General features: G+C 39.8%; 1 protein-coding gene across 2 annotated transcripts in view; it reads left to right on the forward strand.

The window, feature by feature from the left end:
• The first annotated feature begins 5,863 nt into the window (after nt 1-5,863).
• The window catches only part of LOC104056236 (uncharacterized), a 29,242-nt gene continuing 14,211 nt past the window's right edge, over nt 5,864-20,894 (forward strand). For both annotated transcript variants that reach the window (XM_009557471.2, XM_054061141.1), the window contains exons 1-7: nt 5,864-6,496; nt 9,557-9,676; nt 10,598-10,717; nt 11,827-11,946; nt 18,103-18,225; nt 19,275-19,357; nt 20,587-20,712. In XM_009557471.2, the coding sequence (XP_009555766.2) occupies nt 6,271-6,496; nt 9,557-9,676; nt 10,598-10,717; nt 11,827-11,946; nt 18,103-18,225; nt 19,275-19,357; nt 20,587-20,712 (918 nt within the window). In that variant the 5' untranslated portion in view covers nt 5,864-6,270. The remainder of the gene's footprint in view (nt 6,497-9,556; nt 9,677-10,597; nt 10,718-11,826; nt 11,947-18,102; nt 18,226-19,274; nt 19,358-20,586; nt 20,713-20,894) is intronic.

Below are 20,894 nucleotides of genomic sequence, written 5' to 3' on the forward strand. Positions count from 1 at the left end.
TCTCTTTCTTGCTCACTTTTTCTTTCTCTTTTTTCTCTCTCTTTCTTTTTCTCTCTTTCCTCCTCTCTTTCTTTTGTTCTTCCTCTCTTTCTTCCACCCTTCCTCCCTTTCTTTCATTCTTTCTTTCTTCTTTTATTTCTTCTTTTCTGTCTTTCTTTGCAAGGTGAAGATGCATACACACAATTCTACCCAAGTTTTTACATTCAAGGGACAATGAGAGGCAGCCCAAACCAGCTGATGGAGGCAAAAGACATGAAAGATGGGAAGCAGACATAATCTCCCAAATGCTGGTTTGCTGTTTCCTGCCTAGGGAAACTAATACACTGCATAGACCTAGCTAACCTACCCTGGTGTTTTAATTGTACAGTGTATAAATGGGCTACAAAGTTCTTTAAACGTGGGTTTCTATGGAGGCAGCAACCCACGAGTGGACGGTGCTGAAACACAAACACAGTGGAAGTTTTCAGTTCTGACCAGTTGAGGTTAACTGATGAGCAGCCTGGCCTAGAGAGACAAAAAATTCCCTCGCTCCTTCTTTTAAGCTTTTTCCTTTATGCAGGCATAACTAACTTTTAGCTCAGGTGCAACCCCGATGCTACAGCTTTTACAGTAACCAACAATAAGACCTTATTAATATAGAGGTTACTCGGTAATGCATTTGTGGGAGGAAGCCAGCTTGCTACAGCCAGTAAGGTTTCCAGAGTGGTTGAGACTTGGCTGCACACAACCCACACACACATTTCTTATTGGTTCTTAAGATCTGTGAGGTGCTCGTGTCATAGAATCATTGCATGCTTTAGGGTGGAAGGGACCTTTACAGGTCATCTAGTCCACCTGCCCTGCAGGAGCAAGAACATCTTCAACTAGATCAGGTTGCTCAGAGACCCATCCAGCCTGACCTTGAATGTTTCCAGGGATGTGGCATCCACTACCTCCCTGGGCAATCTGTTCTGATATTTCACCATCCTCATTGTAAAAAATTTTGAACTTATATCCAGTCTAAATCTGCCCTGCCTTAGCTTCCTTTCAGTGATGGAGAGATCACCTCTGTTTTATGAGATGTGTGGGATATATCTTATTGGCACAGTAAGGGTGGTCTCTTCTGCTCTCTCCATTCTCCATTGTATTTAAGACAATGTACTACTGGCCCAGAAGAAAAAGCAAAACAGAACAAAAGAACCTATAATGCAGAACTTTTTTCAAATATGTTTTAATTGTTTCAAATGTATTTACCTAATGGCAAATAGGACTTTGCCTAGTGGCAAATAATGCAAATTGTTTCACTCCTCATTTTATCAAGAATTTGACATTTGAGCTATGTGCTGTGTGACACTTCAGTGCAGACCCTGGATAGCAAAAACATCAGGACATACACCTCTGCCTAGAAACACATCAGACCAGTGGTTTTCTAAGGGTATTGTCTACAAAACACAACCTGACAGGTTTCCCTTCAACTCTGCCCTGCAAGCTGGTAGGCTTTGTCAGATCCTTGCCTTTGTGTGGTAATTCTCCTCATAAAATTTCAGATTTTTTTTATACAGTTTGTTCAAGCTTCTAAAGTACATAGACACCTCTGACCTACCTTTTACATTTTAGAGGCCCTGTCTTTTACTACAAAGCAAAGAAATTGCCAGGAAAAAAAAGTTAATTTATGTGTTTCTTATTATCATAGTAGGTAGTAGCTCTGGGCATGACATGAAGTGCTGCTTCATTTGGATACAGCAACAGTCCAGAAAATTTACGATGAAGTATGAGCTTCAAGGCAATAGGAAGTTACATGTTGACAAAGCAGCACAATAATCAGTGTCATCCCTGGCCCAAGCCAAACTCTTGCTGACTACTAGCAGGTGTCCTCACTGTCCAAGTACTTGTACATCTTCTGAGCACTAATGTAGAAAGGGGAAACGAGTAGGAAAGTCCATAGTTAATAGTCAACGGTGAGGTCGGATTGTCCCATAAGGGAATGCTGTTTAATTGTTATGAAATGATAATGTAGCCTCAATTCCAAAGATTTATTAAGAATGAAGAAACCCAGAGTGAGGTGGGTTTTAATTTTTTCATAAAAATGGAGCATAGGCTTGCACAGTTCTCTGGTGTTACCATGTTTGGCCTGGTCCTTTACATGCTGCTGTTACTTTGCTGTAGAGAGTCACACCTAGAGCAGCTTTTCCTCCTTTTAAAACCTTGCTTGATTTTACAACCTCCTTGAGTAAATTTTTTCAATCCATGAGTGAGACAAGGCTCAAGGCAGCTGTGTAAAGGTGATTCAGTAGATGGCACTCTCCCTCTGAGTGAGGATGAGCAAATACCTCTGCCATAGAATGTGAGCAACTTTATACTCTACAGAAATTGCAATATATGCAAACAAAGCTCAGCCTGGCTATGCAACCCCTGGCAGTTTTTCACAGATCTTGATCTATGAAGTACTCACTTCTGGCTTCTTCCCTATTAAATGACTATAGTCTGTTTCTGTTCAGCCTGAATTCTTCCTGAAATCTTAATGGTGAATGTGTACACAGAAATGCATACACACAGACACACACACACACATATATAAAAATATATATAGAGAGAGATTATTTAAAAGATACATGTATTTAAAAGAGCTTAGTAGTGATCTAAGTTACGCACATCAGACTCAGAGTTTAGAACTGTTCTTCCTCAACCATTTCTTTTCTAATTCATGATTTTATTCCTCTATTCTGTCAACAGCGGGTACAGTGTAATAATGTAATACCTTTGATTTGTTGTTTCCCTTTTTGTTGTTATTTTGAAGCCACAAAATTTCACTGATCCCGTTTAAAGAGCAATCGTACTGAATTCGCACAAGTGAGGAAGTCTTAAGTGGAAGTATGGGGACAGGAAAGACCTTCTAGGCATTAGGGGAGCTTTTACATCAAATATGTCACTAACCAAGCAGTAATGCATAGCCATCATTTTACAGCATTCTAAACTGTACAGTGTTTTGCTCACCCTGAACAGAAGAGTGACAAAACAGAGTGAAAGAAATGAGTGTAAGAGAAAGGCTGCAATAAAAAAATACACGTGACAAATTCATAAAATGCAAATTTTTTTTTTTAAAATTCTTAAAGCTTTGGGTTCTTGCGTAATGTAAGTATTTTCTTTCAATTTACTGCTTTTTAAGAATTCCTTTATGTATCTGTTTCCTTATTTGACTGGCACATAAGTTAAATAAGACTCCATACTTTCTTAATCCCTGCCTCTGTCCTCCACTCTCCAAAAATATTTCCACTGATTAAAATTCCAGTCATAACGGTACTCCTAAAATCTGGAACCTGAAGCTATCATTTTCTTTCTTTAAGAGGGAAGCGTTTGCTACTGTGGCTCAGATAAAGCAGTTGACCTCTTATTTCCAATATTCATGTCAGAGCCTGAGGGTCTTGGGGGCATGTTAGAATGAAGAGGCCCTTGGTAATGTGTGAAGGAGGAGTGTAAAGTGTACTTGAGTACATCTCTCCAGTGCCAGTTAGCGTCTGGACAATCAGAAGTTATGCACCATTGCAAACTAGATAAAGGAATTTCTGATAAAAAAAGTAGTTCAAGCAATGGCATGCTGCATGAGTGAAATGGTAGATGAATTTAATGATGAATAAATATGTTTTTAGATTTTCTGTTCTTAAATCAAAACAAAACAAACCTGCTGCGAGTGTGGGATGCTTAAGGGAGTGTGCACAAAAACAATATTTCTGTCCTTTGCAGAGAAACTACACAGCAGAAAAAATGCTGGACCAGCGGCAGCTCTCTGTTGAAAGTGCAATATAGATACAGCATTCATCTATTATTTAGCAAATAGCTATAAACTTCCAAATGTATTTTATACAGAATTCCAAATAGTCTTCATACAGTGAGGTTACTACTTGAAAGTCTCCTTAGCATGTGAGTAAATGGAAATGGTTTGGAGAGGAGTTCTTTTAACACTTTACAAAAGAACTTTCTTTGGAAAACTTTCTTTGGAAAAAAATCAGGATGTGGGTCTTCTGCTATTTGGAAGATGTTCTTTAGAAGAATAAACACAAGACGATTTAACACTATTTCAGTACTACGATTTTTTTCCCTTTTCTGCATTCTTGAGCTGACAGTTTGTTCAATCAGATAAGGAAACATATCTAGGTCACAAAGCTAATCAGAGACATCGGGTTTATGGTTGCAACCTTTACCTTTACATTGGCTATTGTGAATTCAGGGGAGGTTTCAAGACCTACAAACTAGCCTTCTACATTGGCTTTCAAATAGTGGTTTCAAATCAGAGAACAATTTCCCAAGTGAATCATCAAACTAAGTATTGGGACACCTGAGTAGCTTAATTTTGGGGTGTGGTGCATTTCTTTAACTCCTATCTATTTCAAATGGAGTTAAAAGAGCTCAGCACCTCTGAAACTTGTTTTAAAATTATTTTGGGAATATCTTTCTTACAGATACATTGGAAAGCTGCCTTAGTGCTTTTAATACATTTTGAAATGCTTAGTAAGACTATGTTAGAGAAATGTAGTCACTACTAATAAGTGTCTCATTGAAACAGTCTTCTTTTTTCTCATCTCTGTGCAGTACAGTTCAAATTAACTCAAAGAAGAAATCTCACAAGAATTAAAACTTACAGCTCTGTAGACAGGACAGAGCAAGAGTCAGAAGGCAAGTGCAATGAGTTCCCAAGGGTCTGCCACTTCACTATTTTTAGGATAGAAGCTGAAGAGCATAAGAGTGTGAGCAAAAGGTGAAGAGCATGTGGTGGCAGAAGCAGGACCTGACAATTACATGAGTTCCCTATGCTTTAGAAGATCCTACTGAAAGGGTGCAGAGGACACAGTGAGAAAATAGGCATATTAGCCTCACTTCTGATAATATTAGGAAGCCAGACAGAGAACTTGGCCAGCCTGCAGAGCTGGCCAAGGAAGAAGCTAGAAAAGTCTTGTTTCTTTGTAATGCATTGCATCATGTAATAGAAGTCTCATGGCTTTTGGTTTATGGGTGTAGGTGGATTTATCTGTGCTGTGTAGCATTTGTGTTTAGGAAAATTACAACACGTGTAAGTAAGAGAAGTAATAGCAGTAGGTGGACAGATCAGTGAGATTTGGGTGAGTTTGTTCATCCATTTTTGCACATGGGTGCAAAACAAAGGGTTTATTTTCACACGTCATTTATTTAGAAACTCAAGATCTATTAAAGGATAGTGAGGCTAAAACCAATAAATGTATCAAATACAACAGTTAGAATAAATCCATCAAATCCATGGGTAAAGAGAAGTTAATAAAAGTGATCGGCACTCAGCAGACCCGTACCTACTGGTTTCATAATGAAGATGATCTTGAATCAAACCAAGTTTTACTGGAAACCTCAAGAATATTATGAATATAACTTCATGCTACATTAATTAGACCAAGGTCATTTTTAAAACTGTTTAACTAAGAGTGGGCACATGCACCAGACTGGTGAATTAAGCAAAAGGATGGAGCAAAAGGAGAACTGCTCTTTTTCCTTTTGCTTTTTTTTTCAGCATGAATATTTCAGATGAATTTTGCATCCTCCCATTGCCAGCATATCCAGCCCACTCTGCAGGATTTGCTCAACTGGAGGAAAACATAGTTCTAAATGCATTTGACCACTGGGTGTTTTTTCGGTTTTCTGTACTTGCCGATTTGCAAAGTCTCAGTTGACTGATTTATAAGCTATTTGCCCAACAGGGCCTTTGTTCTGGTCTGTGCTTCAGCAACAACTGGAAAAACCTGTTTGTGTGCTCCCTTTTTTTTTTTTTTTTTTTTTTTCCTAATCTTCCTCTCCCATTGGCAGCTGCAGCTTGTATACATGTAGACGAGGTGGTGCCTACCTTTCATGTGGAGAGCTGCCTTACAAAAGGTGAGGCTGGTTTTTCCATTATCCCAGAGCTTTTCTAGCCCAGTGAAGGCTTTGATGGATTCTCCAGGATTTAAACTCTGCTCGTTCTCCATGAGACGTGTTTAGGTCAACATTTTATTTTTCTTCAAGCAAACAGAGGGTGTTTGAGCATGCCTCCAGTACAACCTTTTAAGTAATGTTTTGTAGACTCTGTGAAATCTGCAGAAACCAGCCTTGCTGTGCAATGTGGCTTTTCAGACACAGAAGCTTGTCTGCTTTACAGCAGCTGCACACAGCACGGTGTTAACATCCCTAAGACAGGACAAACCCTGAGGCAGCAAAACGTTGACAAGTTGAGAAGAAACATTTCTTTCCATCTTCCTCCTTTTCCTCTTGCTTTGTATTGCTGTTGGATCAAGAATGGGTCAACTGTGTGGACGGTGCATGCAGCTGCTGCAGGACTTCGTGGCCTTTGTTCAGAGGATGTCCTCCAGCTTGGTGCACAGCATCAAGGAATGCTTAATCCTGATAAGCAAATGCTCCTGCTTAAAACAAAACAGCTCTAAAGCCAGACAGCTTTACAAGCCCATCCTACAGCCTCATGAGAGGGTGACAGCACAGGAGTTTCTGCAGCATATTGAAACAGGTAAGTGGGCTTGGTATTTCTGTTTGTTTGTTTCTTTAAGGGTCGTGTAAGAGTAAGAAGATTAATTTTGTGGGTTAAAAACACATTACTGGCTGAACTGTGTGGGAGGGAGAACCTTGGTGGTGTAGGAAGGGCCAGAGCTACAGAGCCTGTTCTTTGTGCGTGGGACGCCAAGGGCTCAAGTGGTGTAACAGGTGGATCTAAGTAGAAATGGTCAGTCACATTCTTGCTGTTCTTTCTTCACTGTTAATACATAACTCATATAAATATATTTCATGAAATCTTTCTCATAACTGAAGTCAATTTTTCGAAGTCAGTCACTGAGGTCACAAAGCTGGAAACAGGCTCTAGTGACGCTGGATGCTGGATGAGTCCCAAGCTGTGAGCAGGCAAATCACAGTGTGGTCCTTATTGAGTTGTGCACACCCATGTTGGCCAGATACAGAATACCTGGATTATGCGCTGTGGGTGTCTGTTCTATATGTGAGGAAGGACAAGCACTGCTGGGCTCCCAGGGCTTCCTCAGATTCCAAGTGACAGGTCTGCCTAAGTGCTTTTGTGCAAACATAAGTATGGGATTCTGCTTGAATCAAAGTATATCCATATTTCTTCATGTATCTCCTCTGCTTTACAGGCTACCTGCCTAATTCGCCTGTTTATCTGCTTGTGATGTCCTCTCTGTCCTGTCCTAGGATACAACAATATCCTGCAGTTACAGCGTATCTTCTTGGATGAATGTGTTTCCTCAGTTGTCCAACCTAAAAACATTCCTTGTCTCAAGCTCAGGCAGGGGCTATTGCTTGTTTGGATTTGTTTTGTCTCACAGCTAGTAGGGTACCTTGCTTTAAGTTTAACAACCTTGGGTTAAACCTACTACACAAAATCACATGGACTTCTACTTTCATTTGTGTGAAGGGTGCGGAACACAAACTGTTTCTTTGCTTGCCTTTTGGGGGACATGAAACCATCTTGTGAGAGGAACCAGGAGAGACATTTTTCTGTAGTGTGACACAGCACTGTTTCAAATGATCTGCCATGGAACAACCTTTGGTATAATTGTTCTGACGCTGGTTGTCGGGAACTGGGAACGTATGTGAATTAGCCTCAGCTGGTCCTAGCTGGTGTCATTACCCTATGAATGTGAGGAGTCCTATTCTGTTGATATGGTTCACCAATTGTTGCACAGTAAGCACTGGCTAAATCCTAAAGTCCATATCTTGAACAGGATCAGAACGTTCAGCTCGATGTACAGTAGGGGGCTTCTATGGCTGAACTTCTTCTCCAAAGGCTAGCATGCTCCTGATTGTGTAAGAGACTTACAGCACAGCTGATGGATCAGGTGCAACAAAGGTGTGGTCTGAAAAAATGGTGAAGCCAGAATGGCCCTTTGCATTATCTACTAGTGTTTTATGAAAACATTGAGTGTAGATTTTCTTGAGAAATCCTTTCCTCTCCAAGAGAGATCTTCAAAAACTGGTCTATCTTGGATCCTCAGGATCTGGGGTAAAACAGCAAGAAGCCTAGAGCTTCTGTGCCAGCAGTGTGCAGATGGCAACGTGCTCTCAGAGAGATACACAGAAAGCAGGAAGAAGAACCAAGGTTAATTTTCTGAGTGGCCAAATCCTGCTTCCAAGACAGGTAGAGGCAGAGAAGCCTCACAAAGAGAACCAAGATACGTAGCTCTTACTTTAGTGCTCACCTGGGTATTTTATTCAGAGGTGGAGCAAGTTCATCCTCACTTCCAGAGAAGTTATAATGAACAGGGAGCCAACATTTGGACAGTTTGGGTGCAAGGAGGGAGTTCACAGTTGATCACCATACTCAGCTCTTAGCTAGGGCAGCAAATGCTTCATATTATAGGCCGTTGAATGTTTGAGTGGCTTCTGGTTTATCACTCTCCTAAACTCTCCCACATAGATATGTGGGAGATACAGATAGTCAGTGTGTAAAGAACAGAATTAAAGCACATGATGAGATTATTTTCTCTCTAAAACTTTGTACCTACTGGCTAGTGTTTCTGTTTGTGTTTGTTGTTGTTAATTACTAAACAGAATTAATTTTTATGTGAAGCAATGCTCCTCTGAAGTCCACTTACCTAATCCTGAAAGCAAGTGTTTGTTATACTTGACATGTCAGCAGCTTCTAATGGCTTGAGATATTGGCTGAGTTTCACACTGAGTCGTGAGAGCTCACACTCCTCCCATCCCTCACATCTCTAACCCTTGGGAGGTGAAGTAGCCACATCTTGTTCACAAAGATATTTCAGTCTTTGTGCACTGCTTTAATCTCTTGTCTGAAAATACATGTTATAATTGTGTGCTCCACCAGTCAATTTATACATCACCTTTTCAACTGCTTATACTATTAAGTATTGGTTCAATGACCCTTCTTTTTCCTTTCTTCTTTTCCATTCCACACGTTATAAGCACATAATACAGAAACTTACAGAAGTCATGCATGACTGCTGTTGTTGTGTTCTTCATGGCTATTGCTGAACAGTTGATTTATTCATAGGTAAACTATCACACTGAGAACAGGTATACACATGCTAGAAACTTGAGCCCAAGGCTAGCCCATTTACAATCTGTGTTGCTATTCCCTGAAATCCTTTATTGTAATACTGAGGATAGGAAACACAGTGAATGTAAAATGTAGTAAATTAAAAATTATATACTCTTGCTATAAGCTCATAATTAAAACTACCATCTTCAGTAGATATATTTTAACCAAGATCTTCTGTAATTCAGTAAAAGATGAAGATTTTAATGGAGAACAGGAACACCTGCATTTGTATTGGACAGCATAAAAGTGTCTAAATGTTATAATTTCTTTTGCTTCCAGTCAGTAGCTTTGTGAGCTTCACGAGAGGTATCAATGAGGACAGGTTATTCCAGATTCATTTATTGCTTTTGCTCATGGAAACATGAATAAAGATAGACTCTGTAGAGTTGTTGCAGTAGAAAAATCCTTATGTTTTCAGTTGGCTGTAAATTTTAATTTCTTTTTGTAAACTGGTGCTTTTCGGGTATAATTGAGGCTGTTCTGTCATTGCATCTTTAGGCTTTGAAATGTCACCACTTGGAAAGGACCCTCTGGAAGCCTTGAGGACCTTAGCCTTTTCAGAAAACCCAGGTTTACAGCAGTCTGCTGCCCTCTACTACTTGCATATGAGTCAGCACAGTAAGTTACCTCAGTACATTTGAAAATTTTCACATAATTATAAATAAAATATTTTTCCAATTGTGAGACTCCCTTTGATTTTTTTTTTTTTCTTTTGTGTTGTGTTGCTTGCTAAGGAAAATAGAAATATTGTCATTGCCATGTGGGCAGGGTCTTTCTGGTTGTTGCTATGAGAAGGTATCTCTTATGATTATAAAAGCCTGTCATTTATGTAATCGTAATACTTCTGTAAAACTCAGCAGAACTCAAAGTAGTTAGTCAGTATACACTGAATCTCTTGAAAGCAACACAGTCAAAATGTGGTGGAAGGATATGGACCTAGTGATCATTTAAGTTTTATATGGTATAATTTTTTTGGAAGAGGACAAAGCTCTAGAGTCCAGATTATAGTGGAAATCTATAAAAGAAACATTCTTCTTTGTCCAAATTATTCTGTGGGAGCACTTGATTCCTGAGGTAATTTGTAAATGGTTAGCAGTCAGCCTAGATATGCCAATAAGATTCCAACAAGAGTTTGAGTCCTACAATAAGGTAGAAATACCAGCAACAAGGAAGTGGTAATTTTGTTATTTGGTTGTTTTAAATCTACTTCAAGGAGAATATTCTGGCACTTGGCTTGATACCTTTATGCCATGTATTTTTTGCAGGCTAAAAAGGGCAGATGGCCACAACGTGAGGACCTGCTATGAGGAAGAATGACTTGTTTGGTAGCAAGGCATATTGGTTTTCTTCCCATGATGTTTTTAAATGCTTTATTATTCAAAACCTTTTCAGGAAACTTGTCCTATTTTGCTAATAACAAAGGAATTTAAATGAAGGGGAATACCACTCAGCATGGTAATACCTGAGGCTTAAGACCAGTAAGAGAAAATGTGACCAGCCAATGATGAAATCCCCAAATATTTCCTGTCATTCCTGCAGTGAACATCCCCCTGCCTGTTGAGCATCTGGAACCCTTCTACGCCTTACTAAGGTCTGCTGACCTGGAGGTGCAGCAGATGTCTTCCTTGTCGCTTGTCAACTTCTTGCTGGAAGGAAATAGTGAGTAATTAACAACACCTCTCTATTCAAGTAAAAAGTATCTCTGCAGCCAGACTCAGACAAGAGGAGGGCACATCTACACATTGAGGTCTACACAAATCCGAATTCCCTTTTTTTTGCATTCCTCATAGGACAGGTGTGAGTTTGTTTCTGTCTGCAAGCCACATAGATTCTTACGGCACCAGGATATATCAGATCCTTCTAGCTAGATTATATCATGTGTCAAGAGATCTTATATCTGTGCAGAGGCTGATAAATTATTTGCAGACAGGTGTGGGAACAGCTATACCACCGTCATTCTTGGATTGAGTCTACCACTTACCGTTTCAAGCAACAGATACCACTCTTAGAAATAAAACCTGCCTATGGGATAGCGCTGATTTTCTTGTTATTTATTAACTGGACCTTGGCCTTAAATTGCTTGCAGATTAAAAAAAAGATAATAGAATTGACCTTTTCTGCTTGCTAATAGGGCAGATGTAATCAAGATAGGATCTGGGAGCTGCAGATGAAAACTCCCCAATAAAGTTTGTTGCTAGATAGGGCATGAACACCCTAAATTCAGCCCTTACTGAGTCTATTGCTGTGCTCTCCAGCACTTGGCCTACAACAGGTATTCTATCATGCTATCCCATAACTGTAGATGACAGAGTCAGTCTTCAGTGAAGTTACCTGTTTTCTTTTTTTAAGGATCTTGTTGAAAATAATATCATGTCACTGTTCACATGTGAAAAACAGTGTTTAAAGGGTACACAAAAGCAGAAGAAGGGCAGGAAGAGTGTTGAGTAAATTGTGAACCTATTGGAGAGCTGCAGTTGCAAGTTCCTAAAGGAACCTTCTGTTTGAAAACAGAATTGCCAGCCAGAAATATCTGGGACCTTCTATACTAGAATCTCTGAACATCTCTTGCACTGTTTCATGAGTCTGAAGAGGAATCAAACAAACCAAGCTAGGGACCGTGAGTGTTTTTCAGGCTACCTCTGTCTTAGGTCAATTTTGCGTAATCATAACATAGACTGCCAAAGCAGTCTAAGGAAGATGTATTCTTTTCACAAAGGCACTAACTATTTACTTCTTGTTTGTCAATTTTTTCTTGAACTTGTGAGTAGTTGACAAAGAATTAGTTGTCCAAATGGGTTTACTTGAGCCAATTTTGGATCTGCTTGAGTCAGAGGATCCCACTGTCCAGTGTAATTCCTGTGCCTGCACCATGATTTTGGCTGTTTCAGGTGAGTGCACTGTTCTTTCCCTTTATCCTTTGCAGTGAATTCATTCAACTTGTACATCATATGTCAAGGTGAAACAACCTATTTGCAATGGGTGTAAGAGTCACAAGATGCAGGAGCAAATTTTGGTATTCCCACATCATAAATTCAGCCTCTTGAGATCACAGCTAAGATCATTTTCTCAGTATTTCTGACCTTCATTCTCTTATGATTACATTTATCTGATTTCCAACCCAAAGGTATTCATGACCAGCTTAACTTAATTAGTGTCTACATTGGCTTTTGCTTCAGTAGTTCTGTCTCTCTGATGTCCATGCTGAAGAGGCTCCTTCATTTCACTAGACTGCAAAATCCAAGCTCATTTAAAACTCGTTTTGTAACCAGTGCTTTCTATTCATCTCCATAGCCCTTCTGGGCGTGAATGATGTGTTCCAGAAATGAAATGTAGCACTGGCATCTGCTGATTTGTGATACCACAGACCTCAGGTGTTGTTATAGTCTTAAGGTGTACATAAATGGTGCCAGAGTTCCATTTTGAATTCATCTCTTCTGAAAGAGGTTACCACAAATGTGCAGTGTTTCAGCTAGGGTCTCACTTGTGCCTTTTATTGTGGCATCCAGGGAAATATGTTTTATGGTACATCTCATGATGACACTTGCTTTTTTGCGATTGCATCATGGTGATGTTGTCATCCTGCAGCTGACTTAATCCCTTAGTCTTTCTCCTCCTCTGCTGCCTCTTCCAGCAGACACCAATTAATTAACGGTCTGCAACAAATGTTTTGAAGTGCACATCCCTGCATTTTGTACTACAAGTTATCATCTTGTTTCTGTGGCTTCAGTCTGTAGAATGAATTCCAACAACAGTGCTGCACTCACACTTTTGTATTAACTTTCTGGTTCAAAATCAACAACAGACAGGCTCATGTGGGATTCCACTTGTTGCCTCATTCCAGGTGGACGTTCTCATTCAGCAAAACTTGCTGCCAGCTTGCTTTTAGTCAGTTCCTTATTCACATGCACTACTTGCATTTATCACCATCTTCTTTTGCTTAACTATGCATATTTCATATAATGATACAGATATTTTTCTGGCATGCAGGCAGATAACTCAAGCACAGTTACAGAAAGGAAGGTCATCAGGTTAGTCAGTCTTATTCTACGTTTAGTGAATTTTGCGATTCTACCACACAGACTTTGTAAAGACCTGTATAAAAGCCATGAATAATATGCCTTTCCCTTTCCCTAGTGTTTATTCTACCAGTATGGAAAGTTGCAATCGGGTATCCCAGAAAGGTGTAAGAAGTACTTTGAAAGTGTTACTTCCTCAGTTATATCTTTATGTTGCAAACGGGGAGTGGATAAGCAGGATCCAACAATATGAAAGTTCTGATTTGCATTTTATCCCGTCTTTCATTTATCTGCGGGTTTCAAAACAAGTTTGAAAGGGAAAAATATTTTAAGTGCTACATACTATTATGGTCAGGTTAGGAACTTTGTATATTGCATTACTTTCTGTGGAATTCGAATTATCTCATTTAAATGTCTAAATTAGGCATGGCCTCACTAAAATTTTAGGTGCTTGACACTAGGAGGGCTTTATGTGTGGTCAGTGGAGTCATGCACCTCAGATCTACAGAGGGATATCCTTTTACCTGTTTAAGCAGCCCACAGAGAAAGTGACTTCTTTGAGCACCTAAGGATGTTCCTTAGTCCTGAAGGCACTCTGGACCTCTTAGATGCCTCTGTCTTTAACCCAGAGTATAGGGAACTCCAAATCCAATCCACCTTCGTTCTCTGTTGAAGGTGGTCATCTAATGCCTTTGCACACTCCCTTAAGTGTCAGTGTACTTCTGAGCACAAACAGTTCAAATTAAGTACTTGAGAAGCTTTCAAACTGGACAGAAAGGCACCTGATGAGCATAGAGGTAGGCAGTCCAGCTAGTGCATAGACTAGGTTGCTGTCTGGGGTTTAGATCAGTTTTGGGGATCTCTGTCCCAGTTTAAATGGCATTTAGACAGACTGGATCCGTGTATTTCTTTTTCAGACTACATTTAGCCACAACAGCAATGAGACTAAAGCAAGAGGCAATTCTCTAGATAGAATCTTTTTTTTTTTAACTTGCGGACTCTGATATCTGAAATGGCCCAATTGAGAAAACTATTCTGTTCAATCATGTCCTTCAAGTAAGACATCCATGCTTCAGAGCGATTTAAAAAAGATAAATATGGAAGCACGTTCAATTAGGAAGATTCTTTAGATGTCTTTAAGGTGACTATATTCTAAACCCAAGAATGGTAATGTGTCTCAATTCTGCTGCAAAACTGTACAGAGTGAAGCTGTTTAACATTGTGGCTGCAAGTTATATGTAAGCTGGGTTGTCTGGTACTCACATGCTGTAATAGGTAGCCAAAAATAAAAGCGGCAAAGAAACTCATTCAGAGGAAAATTATATGAAGGTCAGTTTGTCTCAGCACTAGCATTTGTCCACACATTTCAAGCACACAATTGGCAAAGAGTAGAAGGAATTTATAAATGCAGGTTTTAAAGTTAGTTATTTAAAGCCAGCTTGAGTAGATGTTATTGACTTCCTCACTTCAGAGTAGCACATGAATACATTGTTCCCTTCTAAAATCACTCTAAGGGGCATCAGTGGTTGCTGGAACATCAGCAGAGTGCCTGCATTACTTAGATAAACAGATGGTCCAGGGCAGAAATGTAATTTAGCCTACAACACCTGTTATGGAGATGATAGTACAGTTACACATTGTGGTGAGATAGATATCTCCATAATTTCTGACACAAATTGACAAAATAGTGTTCAGCCATGTTATCTGACAAATACTAGAATGAGAATGGAGAGTAGAGTAAGGGAAGGTATAGAAAAATAAGTCCAGCAAACTCACAATAATTTGCACTGAGACTGCAGAGCAGAAATTGTCAGCTGGTGAATGACCCAGAGGAAAAGCCAAAAAAAAAAAAAAAAAGAAAAATATATTTTGGTCACAGAGCTTTCCATTGTTTGTATACCTGTTTGGTGTCTCCACTCTCCCACAATGAGAGCAGCTGCTCCAGTCCTTTCCAGGCAGGAGTGGAGTGCCTCGGTCTCCATGTGCTGCCTCCCTTCAAAGCCCGCTGTAAGAGCTCATCCTGCCGCTGTAGCCTGTTGACCACCACCTCTAAGCCCTCAGGCAGAAAAGTTGTTTGAGTTGTGACAGATGTGAAGCCCTTCCAATCAAGCCAGTTATATTTCTCTAAGGAAGAAAAACTTTTGAAGCACCCAATGGATCATATTCTGTCACATTTTTGCCCAAGTTTTCTCTGAATGTTTGTAATCCCTTTGCCCAAATCTGGTGTTAATGTTCTCTTCTACATTCACAAACATTCATAGAGTGTATTGTGTGAAAGAATGAAGGAAGTAGCAATATCTGAATTTTCAATCTTTTTATCTCTCTTCTTTACTCGGCTAATTAGAGTTTATATCACACCAAACTGGTTTCCATCAGTTGGAGCCACACAAAAGAATTTTTGCTTCCACTGAGGGAAACAAAATCACAGAATCACAAGGTTGGAAAGGACCCATTGGATCATCGAGTCCAACCATTCCTAACACTCCCTAAACCATGTCCCTCAGCACTTCATCCACCCGTTCCTTAAACCTCCAGGGAAGGCGACTCGACCACCTCCCTGGGCAGCCTGTTCCAGTGCCCAATGACTCTTACTGTGAAGAATTTTTTTCTGATATCCAACCTGAACCTCCCCTGACGGAGCTTCAGGCCATTCCCTCTTGTCCTGTCCCCTGTCACTTGGGGGAAGAGGCCAGCTCCCTCCTCTCCACAACCTCCTTTCAGGTAGTTGTAGAGAGTAATAAGGTCTCCCCTCAGCCTCCTCTTCTCCAGGCTAAACAACCCCAGCTCTCTCAGCCGCTCCTCATAAGACTTGTTCTCCAGCCCCTTCACCAGCTTCATTGCTCTTCTCTGGACACCCTCCAGAGCCTCAACATCCTTCTTGTGGTGAGGGGTCCAGAACTGAACACAGTATTCGAGGTGCGGTCTCACCAGTGCCGAGTACAGAGGGAGAATAACCTCCCTGGACCTGCTGGTGACCCCATTTCTGATACAAGCCAAGATGCCATTGGCCTTCTTGGCCACCTGGGCACACTGCTGGCTCATGTTCAGTCGGCTGTCAACCAGCACTCCCAGGTCCTTCTCTTCCGTGCAGCTCTCCAGCCATTCTTCCCCCAGTCTGTAGCGCTGCATAGGGTTGTTATGCCCCAAGTGCAGGACCCGGCATTTGGCCTTGTTGAACCTCATCCCATTGGTCTCGTCCCAGCAGTCCAGCCTGTTCAGATCCCTTTGCAGAGCCTCCCTACCCTCCAGCAGATCGACACTTTCTCCCAGCTTAGTGTCATCTGCAATACGCAGGCAGATTAGATTGGAGAAAGGCTTGCCTACAAAATTGGCCAGAAAATTTCACCAGAATCATAGCTTCCCAGGTGGAAAAGCTATTTTTAAACACATGACTATTCTCAGAACAATTATTTGGGTCAAAAATTAAGCTTTTTTTTTTTTTTTTTTTTTTTTTTGCCGCCAGAGTAGAAGGTGTAAAACAGTCATATGAGTGCTGAAAGGGACTTGTTTTGGAATACGAAACTGATACTGGCTGAGCTATACTTCAATAAATATCCTGGATTATCTGTGTGTGTCATCAGTTCCCCAGTACAGATAGGCTCTAGGTATAGAAATAATGGCTTTGTTCTCTTAACTCTCTTAAGTTAGCTGGCACCTAGAGACTTGATCTGATGCAAATACCTTCACATTTCTTGCCTTCTTCAGTTTCATGTTTGTCTCAGCAAATGTCCAGGGCCTGGCCATTGTTTAAACTGTCTAAAATGTATGTAAACAAAGCAATACTCAAGAAAACTTTTGCAATCTTCAATAACAGTTTGACTGTCATAAACAATGAAAGATGTAGACTATAGGTTTTGCTTTTTCCTTTTACAAACACTCTGCAGAATACTATGATATTAAGAGAATTCTTCATTGGTCTCATTTTCACTTAAATCTCATCAACCTTAAAAAACACCACTGCCAACGCCTTATTTATTTTTCAAAATTATGCCACTAGAATGATTATAAGATACATATACAGACAACATATAGATATAAATAAGACAGCAAAGGGGAGAGGACCATAGCTATCTGCGTGTGGCAGCAGATTATTTGTTGCAAATGTTTTGATGGCCTCATGGTAGAGGAGTAGGGAAGAGCATAATGGAAGGATTTCCTTCTATACAGAGCAGCTGAGGCTACCTTCAGTAAGTCGAAAACAAAAGGAGAACTAAGAGCAGATTTCTTTTTCTAAATTGTATTATATTTATAGCATAGTATAACTTTATCATATGTAGTATACATATATATGCAGTATATAAATGTTCTGTAGAAATTCATACTATGTAGTTAATTTTATAGTGTTATTTAACCATTATAGTTATTTTTTCCTCGGCTTTTTATCCAGAAGTCTCAAGGGACACTGCAGATCTTTTTTTTTTTTTTTTAATTCTCTTTGTACTCCAGGATGTTGAATACAGCTGTAAAAGTTAGTAAACTGCTGTATAAGGAAGCATCACCACTTCAGAGGAGATGCATCTTTTTAATTACCAGTGGTTAAGTCTCCTATCTTTAGAAACCTCTGCTTTGTTTATAGCTGTCAAAGGTGACACAGGCTTATTCAAAGAGAGAAATTGGCCCTGATTATACCCTCCAAAATTACCTCAGTCTTACCTGCAGCTAATTATGTAGGTTTTGGTTGGCTCATTGTGAACAGTTTGATCAGACACACCAGGGGTACAAGACAAGTACACCTTGCTAAGCCTGTTAAAGGGGAGTTATAGTCCTTGTATTTTAATCATCCCAGTCACAAGACAAAAACATTGAACCAGCTGTGGTCTGAAACTAATCCAGAAGTTATGAGTTAGTTTCTTTCCCACTCTGTTCTTGGAATTTTTAAGAGGTTTCTTCGAGCTTGCAAAGAAATTTTGGTATATACCAAAAAACCAGAAAGGTAAGCACCAAAGAAATCTAGTCCTGCTAGTTTCCTGCTCCTGGCTCATAGTAAGGTGGCAACGTCTTATTTCTTTCGCTGATTCTTTTCTCCAGAGTCCAACCGAGAGGCTATTGGTGCTGCTCGAGGAGTTACACCACTACTATCTCTCGCCAATTCCTATGATCCTAGAGTCCAACAAAATGCAGTTGGTGCTATTCTCAACCTCACACAATCAGGTACTTTGTGACTAGCCTGTTATCTAAAATTGCTGAAAGAAAATTTTTCACTGATAGAAAAATAATTCAGAAGGGTTAAAGCAAGAATTAAAGTGTATCCATGCAATAAATTATTTCTTTTGCATATGGCATTCACGTTGATACCATAGCCTGCTGATTTGTTTGACCTCTTTTTTGCCTGGTATCAAAATAGAAAGGCTTGATTTTTTTTCAACCCCAAGGGGCTAGTGTACAAGCACTTAAATCATCGATCAAAGAAATAAAATAAAATAAAAAAAATCATTTGTTAAATAAATAGCTTGGTCTAAAAAGTTAGCAGTACATTTGATGGTACATTGAAACTCTCTCAGAAGCTTATCCAACAAGGTCAAACTCTAGGAATGTTTGACTCGTATCCCTAAGTTGATGTTGCAAGATGCGAAATGCAACTATCATGGGCCAGATGTTAAAGGCTCCTGGAATATCTGCCAAAAACTTTAGCAAAAGTGGTATTTGGTCCTTTGCAATAATATATGCACTACCATACATAACTATGAAAAGAAACAGCAGTAAACCTCAGCTATCTAGATCATACCATTATCCCACACAGCTAAATGATATTGTTACGAGTAATGTGTTTTATCTCTGTGTGGTGGAAGGGAATCATTGGCAAGAACTTCTACAGTTGGCTATTACACTTCTGTTATTTTTCAGAATTTTTTAAACAATTTGTTGGGGTTTTTTTAACACAGAAGACATGATTAATGTCATACTGAGTTTTTTCAGCTACTCCAGCATTTCAAATTCTCAGAACATAGCACAGAACCAGCAAAGACTTAATCAATCAGCCTGATAGTCATATTGCTAAAATGTCTGCATACTGCTATATTACACAAGCTCTAAATTATATATTCTTCAGTCATAGTGATTGGCATCTATTTGGACAACACCACGACTCTCTAGAATCTGATGATTGTGCATATCCTGTTTGAGTGGTGCCTCCAAATGAGAGGGAGGGAAGGGGAAAGGCAAACTAACAGCACTTTTTTTTTTTTTTTTTTAAATGGCAGAGAAAATTCAACAGGTCCTGTGCAAGGAAGGAGCCTTATCAGTTCTTGCCTTGCTGCTGGAATCTCTTGACTCAGAAGTGCAGGTATGATTCAAACAAATCAGGTTTTTAAATGGTAACAGTGTGAATGTAAAGAGAACACAAACCACAGCCTGTAGAAATGAAAAGATGGAGTGGATGGAAGGTTTCTGTAGAGAATCAAGGAAATATGAGAGCATCTTGGTAAAACTCAGCTCAGTCAGATAAACAAAACACTCAATTTGTCTAGCTCCACAGGAGAGAGTTTATGATGCAGAAGTGCATCTGCTAGCACACACTAACACATGCACACAGTTGTTGTGCAGTTACATTCTTGTGGCTTTCAGATCATCAGACAAGTTGCAGATAGGCCTCTTCCTCTGGTGTTGTGTTTTGGGGTTTTTTCTATTCTAAGTTTTGATCTTCCACTCTAGGAAATTTTACTAAGTGTTCTGAGGTCAGCTTGCATAGATTTTATTTCTTCTTATTGCAAATGTCTGGTCTGGGAAATCTTCCTATTTTATGCCTATCATGAACACCTCTGACATTCTGCATACTTGACGGAGAGCCAATCTTGGTTCGAAAGTATGCTAATGAAAAACTATGAATCAGAGTTGTAAACCTTAGAGACCGCTAGTTCATTCATTCAGTCCTCCGAGTAGTATAGGATTGCTTCCTCCATCAGTTTTGTCATCTCTATTCAGTTCTTTTTCAAATGCCTGAAGTGATGGAGGCTCTGGAATTACTGTCTGCAAACTGTTTCAGCATCATCGGCTTTCTCTGAGATTCATCTTGAAATTTCCTTCTCTGCAATTCAATCTGTTTCTTCTAATTATACCTCCCTACTAATACATACTCTCATATATATAATCCTCTCTGGTGTTGATGTTCAAACTCTTTGAAAATGATCTTTTGGCATGCAAGGGCAATGACTACATCCAGCTTGAATAAATCAATGTAAACATATAATACAGTATATGCAGATGAGCTAACTTAGGCGCCAGCAACAGGGTCATTGCAGCAGCACAGTACGTTCCCATGGTCCTAATGGATTTGTACAGCATGCAGTGCCACAGCATGACTGCTGTTGTAGCTACAGCAGATTGCATCACTTTTCCTGGAGGAAGTCCACTCATGCTGTTGTCACACGTACACAATAAAACACTTCCAAGCTGAAAAAGCACTTTATTTTTATCAGCTCTAAATCTGAGCATTTCTCCAATTTGTTTTTATTCTCTTCAACATCTCACCAGTGTGACCTCCTCTCTCTCTACTCTTTTCTTGGTTCTCTGCAGTATTACAGCTGCGCTGCCCTAAGCAATGTGGCAGCCAATGCTCAGCACCACGAGGCAATGCTGAGACCTGGCAATGGATTCCTGCTGCGAACACTCATCTCTCTCCTGACCTCTTCTGTGGACAAGGTAAAACTGTAGCTTTCTCTTTGTGTAAATGCTTAGCATCAGAGTAGAGCTGAGGTTCTATTCGGAAGCTAGGGCTTCCAGTTTCAGTCTTGCACAGTTTTGCTCATACGCTGTACAGTTGCCTATGTGGCATCTTTACCATAAGAAAAGACACATTTACTAGAACATACATAGGTTCTACA

This window comes from Cuculus canorus, chromosome 3 (assembly GCF_017976375.1).
Source record: "Cuculus canorus isolate bCucCan1 chromosome 3, bCucCan1.pri, whole genome shotgun sequence".
Classification (NCBI taxonomy): domain Eukaryota; kingdom Metazoa; phylum Chordata; class Aves; order Cuculiformes; family Cuculidae; genus Cuculus; species Cuculus canorus.